Genomic DNA, 20,089 nt, shown 5'->3' on the forward strand with positions numbered 1-20,089 from the left:
TCTGTGAGCTTCTAGCCTAAGCTCTACAGTGACTTTACAATAAAATTACTTTTTGTAACATGCTTAAAATAACCACAGTTTCTACACTTTGTTTTCATCTCAGCTCTCATCCCTATATTGTCAAAACACAGGATTTTTTTTTTTTTTTTTTTTTTTTTTTTTTTTACCACAAAACCACTCCCTGAAAATAATTCTTGTGTTAAAGAGAGAGCATAGACTCCTGAACCCCCGCTTGATTCTTTCAGTAGCCGGTATCACAGTAAAAACCCCAAACACTAAAGAGAGGAAGATAGGATATGAGTTCCAAACATACATAACAAATCACACTCACATTAAGTTAACTGGCTGTTCGTTCTTCAGGTATCTACATTGGCAAGAGTCCTAGTAACGACCTAGCAGTTAATTTTTTACCTAAATAAATACAGTGGTAATGATCAACCAGAAATTACCTGCATTCTTCCTGTTTTGTCTAGATCTGACCAAATGTAATCAGCTTATAATTACGTTAAGTAGTTTGCTTAGCATTCTATATATAGAACTGATTAGATGCTGCTAAACAAAGTAGGCAACAGTTTAACACTATTTTGACGTTGAAAGCAGAGGCAAGGGGAGGGGGAGAGGGAGCGAGGACAGCTTAGAGAACAAACAAAACTCAGAAAACTTCAGAAAGATTACTATATTTTAGGGGGTACAAATCTGTTGCTTTATGCACTTTTTAAATTTTTGTGTTATTTTGTTAAATAGCACATATTTAGAATTTTCAAATTATTACCATTAAATATTTAATTATTTAAATAGATCTGAACAAGTGAATATTCAGCCATACTGACTACTGTTGACTCTTCCTGGAGAGAGAGAGAAAATGGTGTTGCCCAGCCTGGGGAAAAAGAAAATCCAGGTTGCAGGAAAATGACAAGACCACTGCCGAGGCCCTGGCATGAGGTTAAGCTAAATGAACAGGATGTGAAAAACTAAAGGACACAACATGAGAAATTGACATGAGAAATTGCTGGATGTGACAGGTAACATAGCAAGAAGCTGACAAAAGCTACAGATAGCACCATGAGGGATGGTTGGATTTCACAGCTGGTTAAAGGGGATTTAAGTTAGAAACAGCCAAACTTCACAGAAAATTGAAGGGGGATCTTTAAGGTATCAGGCACCTTCTGGTAGGCAGAACTTGCAATGCCAGCAGTACTTCAGTAACCTTATCTGTAACACCACAGAAGGCCAAGATTCCCTGGATAATGGTATCAGAAATATCAAATCTGAGTAGCAAAACCAGGACCAACAGGGAAAAAGTAACTAGGGGTGGATTGTTTATTTGGGAGGACACTGGAATTTAAAAAAAAAGAAAAAAGAAAAATAGGTACAAGAGTGGCAAAAGGAGGGTCAAGAAAGAGGAAATCAGATAAGCTATGCAAAATGTGACAAGTGCAGTCTGGCACAACCCTGCCCTTGATCACCACATCCTAATTAGGACCATAAACCAAACCAGTTGTTCTGACCATACCACACGAGTCAAACTTGCTTCCACAATCAAGAGAAGTGGGGAGGGTGCCAGGGTGCTTCCCCTGACTAACAGGAGGACACCAGGTTCGACAGATCAAGTAACCTGGTTATCCCCATGTCAGTGCTGGCTCCGGGTCTGTCAGCATCCCTAACTGCCAACATCACCACTCCCTAACACAGGCTGTCAGAGACTTTGACAAATTGCTTCAATTTAACTCCACATGTCTTCATTTACAGAACGGACTTAATACTGCTTTTCTTATCTCCTTCAGTAAGGTTATTTTTGGCACTGTCAGTAACAAAACCAAAAAAGTCAAGATTTAAGTTATTTAAGCTCTTAACGTTTATCTCTTACTCCTTTATCTTTAGGTAAACTTGTCTTTGCAAGTAAGAGAATGGCAGGAGAGTAATACCTAACATACAGAGTGAAAGGTACTCATAGTACAGGATAGGATAGAACTGAAAAGAAGGTAAGAGGAAAACACAGCTCCTAACTTTACAGGTTACAATATATATGAAAAAAAAAATTTAAAAAACAGGGCAAGGTATTAAAAGAAACAACTTATCAGTGCTTATTAACAATAGCCCTTACCCAATTGTTTGTAAAGAATAATAAGCACAACTTAATCTTAACAACAACGTAGTGATAATTTTCCAAATACACGCACTCATTGTTCATCACCAGGAGTTAGACCAACACTTATTGAATCTATTACAAATTTGCAACTTCCTGTCAAAGATTACTGTTTCTTTAAAAGATGAAAATAAAAGGGATTATATTATATACAGGGAAAAAATAATAACAACAAAAGGCTTATATTTTATGCTAATTTATATTTATAGCAATTGTTTTATTTACCTTTTTGTTTTCTTGTAGTTTTCCAGCTGTAATGTCTGCATACATCTGTATCTTTCCAACTCACACTGTTCACATAGGTCCTCAAGACACAATAGATGATTCTCCATTTCCTCAAACTTTGCCTCTAGCTGGGCTATAAGAAATACTTATATGAATATCAAATTGTATCAATAGATGGACAACTCACCTGAACAGAAACAGTAATTCATAAAGGTACATAATTAACACGGTAATAATTACACATATATAAACAGCTCAGAAAAACAAATACTAAAGAGTTACAGCAGAGCCGTGTTAAGAGAGATCTATCTGAAGTTCCCTTTGTAGTAAGACACTGAACCACTGTATTTGCCCCAGCATCTTGGTCTCACAGGCTTGTGATCTGTATTTCAGAAGCATCCAGAACCTATAATTTAATTTTGTTTCTTGGGCTGACTGTCAGTTTACCCCTTCCTGCTTGGTATCAATCTGAGGAACAAAACTGTGCTGACCAAGACCAGTACTAATCTTAAATTATTCAAATGAAGTGAAAGTAAAGCATACTGGGAGAATTTTAACTCTCACATGACCTTGTGATAATATAAAAGAATACAGACTTTGAAAGTTTACTCTCAAGACAGACCCTTTACTGATAGGCAAATCTCTAGATTTAGCTATTTTACATACCCATGCACTTAAAAACACACAAAACCTCTTAATCAACTCTTTAGCCATAATTGTTCAGAGTCTCAAGCTAAAAGAGATCATGCCTATGAAAAGTGCTGAGAAACCTGATCTTATCCCATAGCTCACCCTCTTTTGAGCAGAAATTTGGACTAACGAACTCCTGAGGTCCCTTCTGACCTGAATTATCTCATGTGAATCTTGTATCAAAGGATCACTCTCCCTGTGGGTGATTAATGCTGAACTCCATGGCCCTCCTTGGGATCCCAAAGTGGAAAAAACTATTTTCCCCAAACTCTAACCAGCTAGTCACTCTGGGATGGAGCTGTGTGAATACAGGACTATTATTCACCCTTTTGTCAGGACTTCTTCTATGCCACAGGGAAAGTAAATTGCAGGAGGAAGGATAAATCACATTTTTACAAACAAAACAGCAACCAAAGAATAGAAGGGATTTTGCAGTTCAGAGACAGATAGACTAATCCGTTGCAGTGTATGAACTTGATTGTTGATGCAAAGAACTACACAGATGAAGGAATGAAATAGCAGAAAACCTAAAGCAACTGAGTTTTGGCAAATGGCTGTTTCACTTTTGCCTGTGACAGAAGTAATCTTCATAAAACAAGACAGTAACTATTAAGTTCAAGGCAGAAAAAAGTGATTTAAAGTTAATGTGTTTTGGATGCTCAAAAGAAGGAAATAGCAAGCTGAAGGCATCAGTCAAATCTTCAGTTCTGGTTTGGCCATTCTACTTGGAGCCTATCCTGGAGTGTACAAAATTTCAACTTTCTTAGCCATTACTCAATTAGAAATTGCTATCCTAGTGGTCCCTCTAAGAAAAGCAAAAGTTAAGACCTCATAAACAAATTTCCTAGCATGCAGAGTCATATATTCAGATCCAATTACTTAGTAAGATTTTTAAGTCCCTAAAAAGTAAGGTACTGCTCCACAATGGTCAGAAAGGGAAACATGAATCATATAATCAGCAAAGATGTCCTTAAATTATTTATCTGTATACAGATCACTTGCAGCAGTGAAGGGAAGTTGACAATGTGGAAACAAGTTTGAGGGGAAAAAAAAAAAAAGAAAAAAGTCTTCAGTTCTACAGATTGTGCTGTGGAATGTGCGTTGTTTACCACACACTCAGCTTCCTCTCACAAAATCCGGATCTATTCAAAGGGCAATATCATGACTACAATTACTACTGGTGGTCCCTTTTTGCTTAAGAAATGGACTTTTCTGAGTGCATTAAAATCCAAATGTCTGCATTATGCTAACTTGCTTTTCAGAATGATTGCTCATTTATTAATCTGCAAAATTCACAAACACAGCAGAGCTCAAGATAATTTAGTAAGGTACCTATCAACCAGTGTTTTTTCCATTTTAAAAAACCCACCACCTGCTTTGCTGTACTTGTTATTGAATTAATATTAAAAGACAACAAAGAACAGGAAAATAAAGAGGATGAAGAAAAGTGAATTCTAGAGGGCAACTAATTCCTTGCACTAGCATTTGAGCAGCCTCTAGTGGCAACTGCAGAAAACACTGTGATCCTGAAGAACAGGAATGAACATTTAAGATGTCTCCAGAAGACAACAATCCCACTTCACTGCAACACAGGTTTCAGAATGTTTCTTTCTGAAGTGAAAGAAAACTTAGTTGCTTTGCACAAAAAAACCTGAAGACTAGCTGAGAATGTACGCGCTGTGAATCCAAAGGAAGTTCAAAAAAAAGCTACATATTTAATTAATTTGAAACTTAAGCCATGATGCTTTGAACAGCTCTTATCTATATTCACAGATAAATAATCTCAAACTTTTATAAAGGTATTTAGCAAAAATATGAAATCTAGAAATTAATTTCCAGTTTATAGTTCACAGTGGCACCTAGAATGAATCTGTCCCAGAAAGCCAGCTAATGTTCTAAAGAATACCTGCAAGACTACTACTACTTCTCCAGCTCTTCAAGAAATCCCACAACCAAGTGGTCAGGCAACAATCACCACCTCACTCTGAAACAGCATTGCTATGAAGCAGAAAAACATCTCCTCCTTTTAGTATTTTTAAGGAGGCTGGAAAAAATTCATTGTACCTTTCGATTAAGAATTTTCCTGTATAGTAATATGTCACACTTGGCAGAAATAATATTTTTTATTAGGTAATTGAAAAAAGTCAGATGACATCATTCCAGTTTATTAGTTTGACCTGTATTTCTTACACTATCACAGGTATATCACCATTACAAGTTTTACTTCTTAGTTTTCATTTTTTTAAAGTTTGTTAATGTTTGATCGATGACATTAGATTGAATTATCTTCCATCAGTGTACACTGTTTAGCAGCTACTCAGGTATTAAAGTATTTGTCTAGTACTCAAGAATTGCAAAAAACAATTTTGTTCCTGACAACACTTTCCTTCTAAAGTTTAACTAATTTAAATTTACCAAATAAAATTTCTTTTAACTGAAACCTATGTAACCTATAGTTCTGCAGTAGTACAAAAATTGTTAGAAAAGCTAAATGACAGCTATACATCAGAAAATATTAGTTTTCAGTTTTTCCTACTATAAGTGCAACCTGCCTGCACTGTCCCAGCCACCAAAACAACAGGAGCCACCAAGGAATATGAAAGAAATTTTTACAAAGTTCATTTGTTTTCTGACTAAAAGACAAAAAGGCAGAAAACAGAAAGGATGGAAACAATTACATCAAAGAAATTCTCTCTACCTCTAGGTCAGACAGGGACACAGATTACTAGGCTTAAAATAATATGAGCAGTGAAAGACATGTATGTGCAGAAAGAGCTCAATTCGGCTGCAACACTTTAAAAAATTCTTTACATAATTACAGTTCTACTAGTGCTGATTTTGATTTGTTTTTAAAGAAAAGATCTTAAACCCAGCTAGTATCATACCATTCACATGAACCTGAAGTAGCTTCTTTGCTGAAACTACAGAGCAAGAATACTAGGTTGTTTTTCCTTCTGTATTCAAGCCACAGACATTTCCAAGTTTACAACACCAAACTATATGCCTTTTATACATATATACCTCTACCTTACACAACAACCCTCTCCGCTGAAGCATTCTGCCCTGGAGCCTATGAAAAACTCCCTGTTGAACATAGGTATCATTACACTATATTATTCAAATTCCCTGGTTTTACCTACACCCCCCCAATATTTTCCCTGACTTTCTCAGTAAAAGTTAAATGCCGTTTCATCTCAAACAACAAAACTCACAAAAGCAAAAAAAGTATCAGTAGTTTTTGAACAACTGGTCAACCAGTTAGAAAAACTGTTCTAATTAATAATAAATAAAATATTATTTTCTTTAACCATCTTCCCAACTACAAATTATTACTCATTTACAGTAGAAGTTTTCACAGCTCTCCTAACTTCAAAAATAATTTTTAAGTAAAAAAAAAACCCACTAAAAACTAGAGTCTTCTCATGCCATGTGTGTTCTAGATTTCTGCATTATAAAACATTTTCCAGCTCTTTTTCAAGAGCTATCAACTGCTAGATGCGAATGAAAAAGAAACTGTTAAGTAACCAAACACAATTCAAAAGTCCAAGTTCAAATGCCAGCTCTGTGAAAAATCTTGATTGATATATTGTCTGGTCTTAAATTCCCTTTTACTTGACCCATACCTACTAGTATCTAAATCCTGACATAAGCCACAATTAATAAATAGATAATAGTAAACTAATGACTTATCTTCCCCGAAGACACTCATGCCTTGCCCAAAGAGGTAAGTCTGTGGGCTGTTACTCACTATACTTTTTCCTCCTATAGAAGTACTGCTTTAGAGGCTATCTAGAAACTGATGACATGAGCAAAAATTAAATTCTATAATCTCAAAATACAAGATGTTGCTGGAAGTATATTGCATTATTCTAACTGGAAAAATCTTTTGCATTTTTATCAAGAATTAAAAAAATAAGTATATTGCATTAAACATACCTTTTTTGCTGCAAAACAAGTACCCGAAACATGGGGTATTAAGTTCTTAAAGTAGCTCAAATGTTACCAAAATCAAAATCTTGTATTTAATGAAAAAGGTATTATAATCACTGTGACCTTATATTTCACAAGTTTTACTACATTTCCCTAATGTATGAAGAGGCCATTAAGAAGACTTTAATCTCCCTTCTGAAACAAAGGGTACATGGCCTTTCTTTCTTCTCTTTTATGCAAAACACTTGTGCTTCTCCGAACAAATTGGATTGGATTTTGCAAAGCTAGAAAACAGCAACCTTCATACTTGATACACAATCTGAAAATAAAGCATGTCCTTCTTCTCAAGATATAAACAAGGATACTTCCCCTAAGCAGTGAGAAAAGTTTCTGTTTCCCTAATGGATTTACACATTCATCTTATCCATACCTGGAAAAAAATATTTATTAAAGATTACGAAGCAATGGCTTGTATCCCTGTGAATATATACCCAGCCTTATTTTCTTCCCAGTCTCACCAGTCTAAATACTATCACCCTACATTGGATCTGTCACCTATGTTCGTGATCAGCCTTTCTGAAACCACTATCAAGTAGATGCTTAACATTAGATGTTTAAAAAAAAGAGTAGTGAAAATTTGACATGGATCAGGGTTTGTGTGCCTTGATTTGCTGAAATCAAAACAGATATTTGAGCAAAGTGCCCCTGCTCAAACATGAAGCATATTTCATATTAAGGCAAGTATGTCAGATATTGGCAAGCAGGTATTTTCTACAACATCTCAAATAAAAATTGGCTTAAGTGATGATTCAAATTCTGGACTTTGAAAGGGCAATAACTGTCCTTTTCACTTTTACATGAGAGTAATTTTTTCTTCAAGGTTTTCAACAGAAGCTACAAGACATTGCATAATACAATAAATTTATCAAATGAAGACACAGACTTTTTCCTTGAAGTGAGGGATGACTGATAATCTGAGTACCTAAGTTAAAGGACTTTTATAAATAAAGTGCTAATGACAATGTGTCTTGTAATACACAGCAAAAGCTAAAGAATCTGTACATGACTCATACCAATTTTAAGTAGGTCGCTAAAAAGGCTCATTCCCCTTATCTGAAATTTCTTTTATCAAAAGCAGCCAGGGTTCCCTATCTACTTTCAAAATAAAAGCATTAATCTATTTATTAGAAGTGTATCATGTCACAACACAGAACTATTACTTTTCTGAAATTATGAATATTAGCCAAATTACATCTTGGATGCACAACCCAGGACATAGCAGTTTAAAATTCTATATTCACATATTTTTTTTACAGAATGTTTCACCCGTATTTAAAATTCACAGCCACAGTATTAATCATCTCTTGGAAAAGTGAATACAGTTTACATTTATAAAAAACAGATAGTTCAGAGTTATAAAAACTAAAAACGGTGAGCAGAATATCACAGCAAATTTCCGGTAAATCACTTCCAGAAGCATAGATGGTGAATTTGATATGAATTATACCTTTCTCTTAAGTATATGCTATATAACTTAACAGAAAAAAAACAATTCCAAAAAAACTCGCAGTGGTTAGGAGGAACTAATAAAAACCTCTAGGTGAATTACTTGAAATCTGACACATGAGGTGAGGCTAGATTTGGTTCAAATCTCACAATCTTAGCAGTAGACTTCAAAATTCATTAGCTTCCCCAAGCAGACTGGTTAATGCTTCCTCAAATCCTGCTGGTACAGTATCAAAAATATTCTGGAGACAGTGAGCCTTCTCCAAGTAATTCTACAATGAGGATGAGATTAATTCTGGTTCATAAAACTATAATATTAGGAATGGGAAGGTAACCCCAATTCATCAGGATTTACAGCATTTGCAGTTATGAACTATAAAGACAATTCCACTAGGTTTTATTATATTGTTTATCTTTGGTCTACCAGTGGACTGCATCATTTTGTGCATGATATTAAAATCAGTACTTAAATAAATCATTATTTGAATTGCTACTTCCTTAGAAAATAATTGAGCTTTTCAAAAAGCCAACATTAAACGGTTACCACACATGATAAAGCCTTACTAAATAAGGTGGTATAAGAAAATTGTAATAAAAATTTAAATATATTCCTTGGTTCAGAAAGAAATAGCAAAGTTATTACCAGCTTACCTAGGAACAAAAGCCTATTTGTGCATATCCACTGACCATAGAAGAATGAGAATTAGCCTCTGAATACAGAAAAGAACCCTTCTTTTCTTCAACATCAGATGCCAGCACACAAATCCAGCCCACCCCACAAAAAACAAGACCTGCAATTACACGAACAATTCCTGCATACTTCCCAGCTGCTGTAGGAATACTGCAGGCAACGCCCCTGGGGAACTCGGCTACTAAAATCCATGCACAGACAGCAGTTTTTCAAAACTGTAATTTGATGCAACTTGAACAGATTTTCATGGAGGTAGCAAGAGGCCTACTGTTGACAGAAAGGCTTGGCTCTTGTCAAACGCTGCACCCCTGTTTTAAGGCTCAGTAACACTAGAGCTTTTCAGAGACTAAGAGGCCAGAACATTTTTTCCTAATTTCATTTTCAACAGTGGATCAACTGTTTCGTATGAGAAGTTTCCAGAAGTAGTGCACTAAAGGATTCATCTTTTCATGTTTTAAATTAAATCGACAGGTTAACATTTGGTAAAGTTCTAAAAATTGGAACCCATGTAACAAACATGAAGTATTTGATAACCTTAATATGCAGCATTGCTAGTTTCACCCAGCTGGGTATGACTTCAGAATAGCTTAACCTTGTACACTAACTTAAACTATGGAAAATAGCTTTGGAACCAACAATTACTCTCAACAAAAAGTTTCTGCCTTGAAAATGTCCCAAGCCAGGTAAATTTCTTGCCCCCCTTGCCCCCCCAATCAAATGATGATTTAAAACAAATTGTTGTATGAAATTACATAGACTCAATCAAAGAGAAGCAACTACATGCATGAGTGTTCACACTACTTACAAATCTTTAAGAAGTTAAAAAGACTTCAAGAATAATAATTTTCACCTGTTCACACCAAGATGTGCAGTTGCCATGCAATATTTTTTTCTAAATAATGACACAATGTTTTAACTGCTGGGAGAGCAATCACTAATAATTTTGCTCTTTTACAAAACCAGTTTAAGAACTACTGTTTTATAATAGAAAGGATGTGTTTGGGAAGCAAAATTGAATTTTATAATTGCAAAGTTCATGACAGCTGCACTTCAGTCTAATCCTCTGTACTGACTTGAATGCTTGTTATGTGTAGAAAACCTTACCTAGGCTTGCCGTGAGGCATTCCAGATCTGCTAAAAACCCAGGTATTTGTTGGAGCTGATCCTGTAGTTCCACCAGACTGTTCCTTTTCTTCTCCCAATGTGCAGAAAGCATCACAACTTCACTATCCACCAGCTGAAACAAACAGGTTCTTTACTTTACTTGCAAATTTATGAACCTATTTATGAGCATCTTGACTAATTTTTCTAATTCACACATCTGCAAGCGTAAGGTCGACACAGCAACCTTATAGCACTGCCACTTGTGTACTTCTCAAGTAAATATACAACATGATCAAGAAAGCCCCTGTAGTATCAAATATTTATATCAAAATGCATTGATCAAAACAAGATAAAAAGTTATTTCTCAATATACTAATCAATGTAGGAAGTATTTTATGGATAAGCGGCTTAAAAGTTTTATTTACATAGATCAGATTCTATGAAAAACAGCAAGATCAAGAGATCTTGGGTAACATATGTTTCCCTTGTATATGATACTTGAGATGATTCAATTATAGTTTCCCTGCTCTTAGTTCCATTGCCCATTCTTCCTCTTGCACACAACTGTAGCCCATGGCTGTAACTGCATTCTGGATTCCTCAGTTTTTGTAGAATTTAGATGCAGAAACGGAAAAAATCTGAAAAATGGGCAAAGGAAGTTCTCAAAGATTTACAATTCTACCCACCTCAGACAGATTTGTTTAGAACAACAACTTCTCCCTGTCAAGAAGCCATCCTGTTTTACCAGACAAGGTTTTAAAACTTATTCCAAAGCCCAGTGAGTAATGAAACACTTCAGAAGACCAATATCCTTATTTAAATAAAGCCAAGTCTATTTTTGAGAATGAGATGTGGGATTTAATCAGTTAAATCAGTAAAGCAAACAAAAAACACACCATGAGATTGGGGCAAACACCAGAAAAATATTTCAGCCCAGAGATAGCTGAATGCAGCTAAAATTACAATCATCTAAAAGCAGTATTTTTAGGACAATTTTGTAGATGGAACTGGTAGTTAGCATCTATAATTTAACATGGTAAGACTGTAGGCAGCAATTCAAGCTTGAAATTTTCACTTTCCTTTCTCTGTTCAACATTTATAAATAAGACAGCATGAGTAGCTTATCTCCTGGGGGCCAGTACCAGAAATAGGATACCGGACAAGTGGACCTTTAGGTCTGATATAGTACAGGCAATCTTGTGTGCTTACATAATTCTTATTTTATTGAACTCTGTATTTTCTACTTTTATAAAAAAGAAGCAAACAAAAAACCACAAGCAATACATATTTTGGATTCTCCCAAAAGTAAACATCTGAATTTCATGGAAAATTTCAAAGACTTTTTTGAAGTTTTTCATTTTAATTTTCCCAAGCAGCCATAATATGTGAGATTAAGGTTACACAGGTTTTATATACATGAAACCTCACATGGTTTTCAGAACTAGAGTTTTTAAATCAAACTATTGCAAGTATTACAAAATTGTAAGCAAGTCACTTAAGAGATCTAAAAAAAAATCATCATGAGCAGTAAAGCACACAAAGCTGGCAGAGAGAACTTCATCTCTACTAATGGAAGGTTTTCACTGGAACAGGTGGAAAAAGTGGGCCATGCTATTAGGCAAGAAAAATAAGAACATAAGATAATATCTTTCTTACCCTAAATACACCTCTTCAAAATATATTAAGCAGTGAGTTTTTTATCCATTGGAAAAAGATACAGAGAAGACTCCTAAGGAAACCAGAAGAGTCAGGGAGGATGCAGCCAGCCAAAGTGAAGATTTCAGCCAGGACAGAGAACCCCACAACTCAGTCCTGCTCTGCATCGTGGCCACCCAGCTTATACTGTCTGCCCCTTAAACAGGGTTTGAAATTGAAAGTCTGGTGCAGACCTCCAGAACAGCAGAGCAGTGCATTGGTAGCACTTACTGGAAGTTTTATTTCCCTTCACTCCAGAAACAAACCACACAACTTGTCACTTTACTTCCAGGGTAAGAAAACTGAACAAAATTAGAACGAAAGCACAGATGCTTCCTGAATCTTTTCAGCCAAACAAGTCAAATCTTGCCATTTCCTGTCCACTAGGAGAGGGCAGCCCTACCCTGATACTAACCACCAACATGCTTCAACCCCAAATATAGTCTATACTTTCCCAGCCTCCCCACTGCTTTTAAAGAGCTACAGCAGTAACATGCAACATCATTTCTGCAATCATTTATATTGCATCACAGTATTTAATGTTTGCATTACATTACTGTTTACATTACTATTTATTGTTTACACTGCCATTTATTGGCAATGTTAAGATGTCTTAGGCAGTCTCAAAATAATATTCCTAGCTAACTTAAAATATTTCAAACAATGGCAGAAGAGTGCAAAAACTGACCACCTGAACTTCTGGGTACGTCTTATTTTTACCATCACCTTCTTGTCATACTCCGACAAAGCTGTACTTCTCAATATCCTTCTCTAACCTAACATAGCCCATAGAAAAACAGGAAGCTGATATAATTAATATTTTTTGCTTAAGTGCAAGTAGTGATTGCAACTATCTGAACAAAGGACAGAAGACAAATTCTGGGTGTCAATGTATCAGTTAAAAAGTACTTTAAATGCACTAGGAAATTCTCACACTCGATGTTTGTTATAGTAATTGAAATATCAGAAAGTAAACAGGAGAATAAACTTCAGATAATTCTTGTCAGATGATACCTTGTGAGAAACATGATCACAGAGAATTTCTATTTTTACAATATCTATGTTTAAACCTTTAAGAATATTAATTGTAGGCTGAGTACCATCAAATCTGGAAGAGCTGTGAGAAACAAGAGGAACTGGACATTCTGATCCATTTCATCAGCTGCTTGTCAAACACCATCTTAAAACCACAGTGAAAGGCAGTGCAACTTGGCATTTTTCCCAAGCAGCAATACAGAGCATTACTTTTTCATTATACTGGTTGTACTGGATCCAGCTGGGATGGAGCTAATTTTCTTCATAGCAGCCCATATGGTGCTGTGTCTTGCATTTCCAACCAAAACAGTGTTGATAACACACCAATGTTTTTGGATATTTCTGAACAGTGGTTGTACAGTGTCAAGGCTTTCTCTCTTCCCCACTCACCCCTGCTCCTCCTGCAGCGAGTAGGCTGGGAGTAGGCAAGAAGTTGGGAAGGGACCCAGCCACAACAGTTGACCGTTGGCCAAAGGGATATTTCATATCATGTAACAACACGCTCAAGAATAAAAACTAAGGGTTTGGTCTTCCAAGGTAACCATTGCTCTGAGAATGGGTGGGCATTGGTCTGCTTGTGGGAGGTTATGAGTGACTGCTTTTGCATCACTTGTTTTAACTCTGTCCTTCAATTAATAACTTGAACCATGACTTTTCTCATTTTTCTTCCTATTCTCTCCTCTGTCCCACTGGTGGGGGAGTGAACAAGGCTGTGTGGGTGCTTACCTAGTGGTCAGGGTCAACCCAGTATGCTGGTACTAAAAATTTTAGTTTAAAATTCTTTATACATTTAAAAATATTTCAAATGTGGCATTGGTATTTTTTCCTACCTCTCCAGCTTTTGCACAATCTTTGGCTCCTTTGTGAAGGGCAGCCCAAGCATTTTCATATCTGAAGAGAAGAAAGATAAATTACTATTCTTACTATGTTCCCCTTACAAAGGAAGAGGATTTTATGGATGCCACTGTGCTTATATTTACAGTGACTACCAGAAATAACAGTTTAAAAAGCTGTACAGTTCCTTCTGGTATTTACTGTTCTACCAAGACAAGTATACAGTAAAGAAATAATTTATTTCAAAGAAAAAGCAATTCATGTTTTTTAACCTGCTAGCTTACATTAAGAGCTAAATGGACCCAGCAATATTTATAAGACTACACATGAAAGCCTTAAGCACTACTTGGAACACAATTTCATTAAGAAAATGAAAAAAAATTAACAAGATTGTAATCACACACACCCCCCCAAAAAAAGAGATTTTTTTAAAAAGATAAAAATACAAAGGAAATTTGTAATGCAGATAGCTTCTGTTACTCCGAAAAAATGTGATTAAATACACATGGAATACACTTTCTCTTCATGGCAATGACAGGCATACTGTCTCTATTATACCAGAATGAAATCATATCAAATATGTACAAGTTATAAAACATCAAATTTAAACCACAGGCTGGGCCTCAGTGCTGATCTCTTTCATCCCTGTGCATTAGACCATGAACTAATGTAATCTTTCAAACGTTGCTTTTCCTCCAGAACTTCTGTTTCATTAATATGACAGCACTTCAGGATTGGGCAAGCTTTAAACATATTTATTATTTTGTAACCACCCCCACTCTACCAACTGCAGAATTCGTGACACCTTGATTTTTCTTCTCATTTTCTTAACCTAATAAAGTTATTTCTGAAATTATAGGAAGCAGACACTAACAAAGAAATGAAAGGTCATACCTGCTCAGTAATTCCAGTCCAGCAGAAAACTCTGGCAAACACTGAACAGTTCTATAAAGCAAATTGTAAATATACAAATGTTGTTAATGAATAGAAGGCTGTTATAAAAAATGTGTACACACATATCTGCGTTTGACAGATATGCTGAGCACAGAAATATTCTCTACTGTTCACTTTCACAAACATTTTGTCAATTCTGGTTTAAAATGCATTACACAGTGTATCTTACAAGAATATTCCAAAGCTGGGGTTGTTTTTTTTCTCCTTGTTGTTTTATGGTAGCCCATTCTTTCCTTTTTTTGACTATGTCCATTAAAAACAACTTTTATGAGATAATTTCTTAGTACACTTAACAAACACACAGGATGAACATTGTTTTAACTTAAAACAGTGGACAGAAACATTCTGAAAATAAGACTACTACACAAGTTCTTTACGTTAAAAAAAAAAATACTAAGCTAAAGAACCCTTGTCAGTTTAATGCCCTAATGATCTCCTATTGCATGCATACATTTTCATTAATAACAGCTTGAAATATAAAGGCAACTTATCATAAGTTAAAGAAAATTAACAATGCAGCACTTTTAAGGACATACTACATGACGATCTTGATGTCATCCAAGATTTGTCTCTTGGAGGATTACCGGAGTAGACCATTTTGCACTGTCATCCAAACAATTTGAATGGGAAAAAAACCCCCACCATAAATGAAACCTTTTTTTCCTGAAACCAAGGGAAAAGTGATAGAATCAGTGAAGTGGGAAGGGACCTCAGGTGGTCTCTAGTGCAACCTCCTGTTCAAAGCAGGACCAGCTATGGGATCAGACCAGCTTGCTCATGGCTTTGTCCAGTTGCAACTTGAAAACCTCTGAGGACAGACAGAAACTTCACGGGCTCTGTGAGCAACCTGTTCCACTGCTTGACTGTCCTCACGAGCAAAAAGCTTTCCCTTCTAGCCTTTTCCTGTCTGAACATCTCATTTCACTTATGCCTATCATCTTTTGTGTTCCTACCACACACCAGTCTCCTTGATAACCTCTCCATAGGCAGTGACAGGCTGCTGCTAGGTCTCCCCGAAGTCATCTATTCTCCAGGCTGAACAAGCCCCAGTCTCAGCCTTTCCTCATACACAGAGGGTTCCAACCCCAACCATCTTGGTGGCCCTCCACTAAACTTGCTCCAGGTTATCAATGCCTTTCTCACATTGGAGGCCCAAACTGGACACAGTAGCTAGATGTGGTTTAAGGAGTGCTGAGTGCAGGAGATAATCACCTCCCCCAATTCTACTGCCTGTGGTCCTGTTCATACAGTCCAGAAAGCTGTTGGCCTTCCTTGCTGCCAGGCATGTTGCTGGCTCACATTTAGCTTACTCTCTGCCAAGACCCCCAGGGTCTTTTCAGCAAAGCTACTTTCCTGTGAGGCAGTCAGCCCCACTCTGTATTGTGGCAGGGGATACTTTCTTCCCAGGGAAAGACTGTGGATTTACACCTCTTGAATTTCATGAAGTACCTCTTGGCCCCTATGGGCTTTTATGGGTCAAGTTCCCCAAATTGATCCTTCATCCACTACTGGTCAGTCTTCCTTCCACTAAGCACAGACCACTGGAAGACCTTGTTTGTGAGGACTGAAGCAACAAAAGCATCAAGTACCTCAACAACATTTACATTTGCTGTCACTAAATCATCCACCCCATTTATCAGCAATCCCACGTTTTCTTTGTTCAGCCTTTTAATTTCCAACGCAGGGCTAGAAGCTCTTCTTTTTGTCCTTGACATCTATTCTAAGTGTCAATTATAGGTGAGCTCTGGCTTTCCTAAGGCCATTACTGCATGCCAAAGAATTTATGAAGTGGGTATCAAGAAGTTATCCCTGACATCCTTCAGAATGCTTCTTGACTGCATACTGCTGTTTTGTCCTTTCAGCAGATGTCAAAGAAGTTAAAGGCCCCCACAAGAACAGAGGTTTAATGATACAGAGAATTCCCTAAGTTTTTTAGAGAAGACATCATTCACTCCCTGATCAGATGGTCAGGAACAAACTCCCATCACGCTACCACCCTTACTGGCCTCTCCTCTGATCCTGACCCACAAGCTCTCAGCCATCTTTACAATCAAGCTAAGCTATATTTGTTCCAGAACTTTATCAGCAAAGCAGAAGTCACCCTGGCATTCCCCTATTTGTTATGATCCAATTGGTTCACCCAGTGCTTTTCTCAGTGATGCATATTTACAGTACACCAGATGAACCAAAATATTGTGGACTGGAAACATACAAAGAAGGCAGTTGCCTAAAACAGTTTTATTCAAACCTTCACCCATTCTTAGTTTAGTTTCTGTGTCTTGTCAATATAACCAGTCTTCTGTTAAAAAACCTTTACATCCAAACCATCAAGCTTCAGAACATAATACAGTTTATTTCAGATGCCTTATTTTTTGTTCAGGGCTTGTTTTAAAACTAATTTGTGTCTGCATGCTGTGTTTTAGTAAGAACATGCTTTACACTAAAGCACATCTGAGTTTATTTGAAGAAGCAACATTCACAGACATAATTTACAGATGTTAGGTAGTCTCTCCCCATAGTTTACACAGGTTGAAAGAATAAACAATATACTAAAATGCAGAGGATAAAAAACCACCGCAACTCTTAAATCTTTTTCTGACAGAGATGAAAACAGATAAAGTACTACATTATACATACATTTTCCACAATAAAAAGGCTCATATTTCTGTTACACTAAAAAAACCTGACTTACAATTTTAGTACATGATATTTACAGAGATTGTAAACAATTACGTTTCTGCATCTGTACTGCAACTTAAATCTTGTATAAAGTTGTACAATAACACTGAATACTCATGTAATTTAAACAGTCATTTATAAATTGATTGATGGCCATCAGAAATTCTTTAGGCCTATCAATCAAGGTTCCATTAAGTGAAGTATTTCAATATTAGGTTTAAGGTTTTCTGTTATCAAAAGAATATTCTGTAAAATTATATGCAAATGTTTTTGTAACTGGATCATATATGAGTCACTTTCAAATTTTTCTTTAACAAGAACATCCTAGATCAATGCTATACATTAAGATGTTTGGAAGTACCTCTGCCTGCTTTTTTTTGCTTCTCTTGATTTGTCACCCAAAGTCTTCAACCTATAAATCAAAACACAAACCATCAGACATTTCCAACATCAAAAACAGAGAACAACTTCTTTGAACACATAATGTGTTAATTCCAGCCTATTATACTTAATTTTATTTCAGCTTATTTCACAAATGAATCAAATTTCACTTAGTTTTGTGGAGATTGTCATATAAAATTATTTCCACCCACACTGCTTCTAAATTATGATTTTTCTACAAGTGCGTCAAGCAATTGGGTACAAAAAGCTTAATGGGAGCTATATATCCAAGTCATCCAGCTCTTGATACCGTTCCCTTAGCAGACAGGTATTAAAGATCTGCATAGAAATAATCAATCTAATCCTGAAGAACACCCTTTACAAGAAGGCATACGTGCTAAGGAAAAGCATGACAGTCACACAGAGATATTTGTACCCACTTGCCATAAGTCTGTCAACACAAAACTAGTACAAGCACAACTTTCTTCTGCCAGCTATCAGAATCTCCAGCAGCATCACCACAATGCACTGCTGCTGAGCATATCTGAGGTTTGTTTCACCTATGGCCAGTTTCAAACTAAACTAGTACCTTGCTCCTAAAAAAAACCAACAAACAAACAAACAAACCAACCCTAAAACCCTAACTGACAACAAATGACACCCCACACACCTCTTTTCCACTCTTTACTCTTTTTCAGACAACCCATATATGCTAGTCAAGTTGGCATGGCAGAGTGAGAACCAAAACCGTCTGCTATTCTCTGACCACCAAGATGATGGATGTCCCCAGCCTCTATGCCCTTTGGAGTCCCAGCTGTCCAGAACAGCAAGGGTTAGGAAGAAATAAAGGACACACAGACACAAGCAAGATGGAAATGAGCTATGAGCTCCAAAGATATCCTCCAGACATGACACAGACATACATAATCCTGAGTGACCCAGTGACTAAGAAACACCCTAACATACAAATATTCAGGCTGCTTCTAGGGTGAGCCCAGTCACTCCCCCAGTCTTGACCACCACCAATTTCCAGCAACTCAAAGACATTCAAAGCTCTATAGCAAAATAGGTGGTTGACAATTTGAGAAAATACATGTTAAGGCAGGTGTCCACTCCCTGTTTAGAAAGCTGTTAATAAGTCAAGCCAAGTAGCAACAACCACAGCACACTGAGGAAGACCACAATTGTTGCAGAAAAGATCTGCAATTTGCTCTTCTTCTCTGTCATGTTCCCCAGTATGTACCCCAGCCTGTAAGAGCAGCACTCCTCTGTATACAGGGATAGAAGGAAATGCTGGGTCACTACTGGTTCTCTTACTGGAGTATCTGCCAGGCAGTCAGAAGTAAAGGTTAAAGTATTTATCACTAGACTACACAATATCAACTTCCTTTCAGCAGTGTTTCTGTACAAAGTAGAGGTAGTGTGAGACACATCGCTCAAGCTGGCAGAAGCACACAAACTACTGCCCGAGCACAGATAAACACAGCTCACTGTTCTGTTGGGGTTTGGGTTTTTTTTTTTTTCCTCCTCCTGCAAAAGATTGCTTGCAGGTAAATGGGTCAAAATGTAGATATTTTAGCAAGTAAGTCATTATAAACTATTTATTTTAAGTTTCTGGAATACACAGACATCTATCACTATATATAAATTTTCACCATAGGGGTATTACAAGGCAGCCTCAACATAGCCAAAGACCACGTAGTTTTAAAAAGTAATTGATTACAACACGATACTCTCCTGTGGCTCATTATGAAGCAAATGTTTTGCAGCACAGGCACGACCTTGTTCTCCAGCTATCCACCGACTTCCAGCAACACTCATTTGGACCACCTGCTTGTATTAAAAATAGCATTGATACAGAGCCTACCTAAAAAAACCTTGTGAGGCAACGTACGAAAGATATCCTTCTACTTTTTAATGTAAGCAAGGGGTTGCTCCTTGCACTTATCCTGCACTTCTTTTCCCCAAGTGCCAGTAACTTATCTTCCAAGGAAAGAAACGCTTTTCATCTGCCAAACGGAGTACAGCAATGCTCTTTAAGCAATTACGCTAATCCATAAAACCCTGAAGGTCAGTTACTTCATAAAAAATTCAAGCGCGTTAATTGACCCCATTCACATCTTCCTCATTCTCTCAGAACAGCAGCCCTTCTTTCCCCCGACCGCGGCTGCCTCCCCAACACCAAGGCACCTCCTCTCCTCAACTCCCGACTGCAGCTG

The 20,089-nt window shown here is 36.7% G+C and overlaps 1 protein-coding gene across 3 annotated transcripts in view; it reads right to left on the reverse strand.

Moving 5' to 3' along the window:
* The window catches only part of DTNBP1 (dystrobrevin binding protein 1), a 69,638-nt gene that overhangs the window by 49,385 nt on the left and 164 nt on the right, over positions 1-20,089 (reverse strand). The window contains exons 2-6 of one of the 3 annotated variants that reach the window (XM_010573174.1): positions 17,851-17,901; positions 14,751-14,801; positions 13,853-13,913; positions 10,293-10,425; positions 2,372-2,504 (exon numbers count right to left, since the gene is read on the reverse strand). In XM_010573174.1, coding sequence (XP_010571476.1) covers positions 2,372-2,504; positions 10,293-10,425; positions 13,853-13,913; positions 14,751-14,801; positions 17,851-17,901 — 429 coding nt within the window. The remainder of the gene's footprint in view (positions 1-2,371; positions 2,505-10,292; positions 10,426-13,852; positions 13,914-14,750; positions 14,802-17,850; positions 17,902-20,089) is intronic. The other 2 variants (XM_010573175.1, XM_010573176.1) reach the window with 2 other exon arrangements.

This window comes from Haliaeetus leucocephalus, unplaced genomic scaffold, assembly GCF_000737465.1.
Source record: "Haliaeetus leucocephalus isolate CR32 unplaced genomic scaffold, Haliaeetus_leucocephalus-4.0 Scaffold373, whole genome shotgun sequence".
NCBI lineage: Eukaryota > Metazoa > Chordata > Aves > Accipitriformes > Accipitridae > Haliaeetus > Haliaeetus leucocephalus.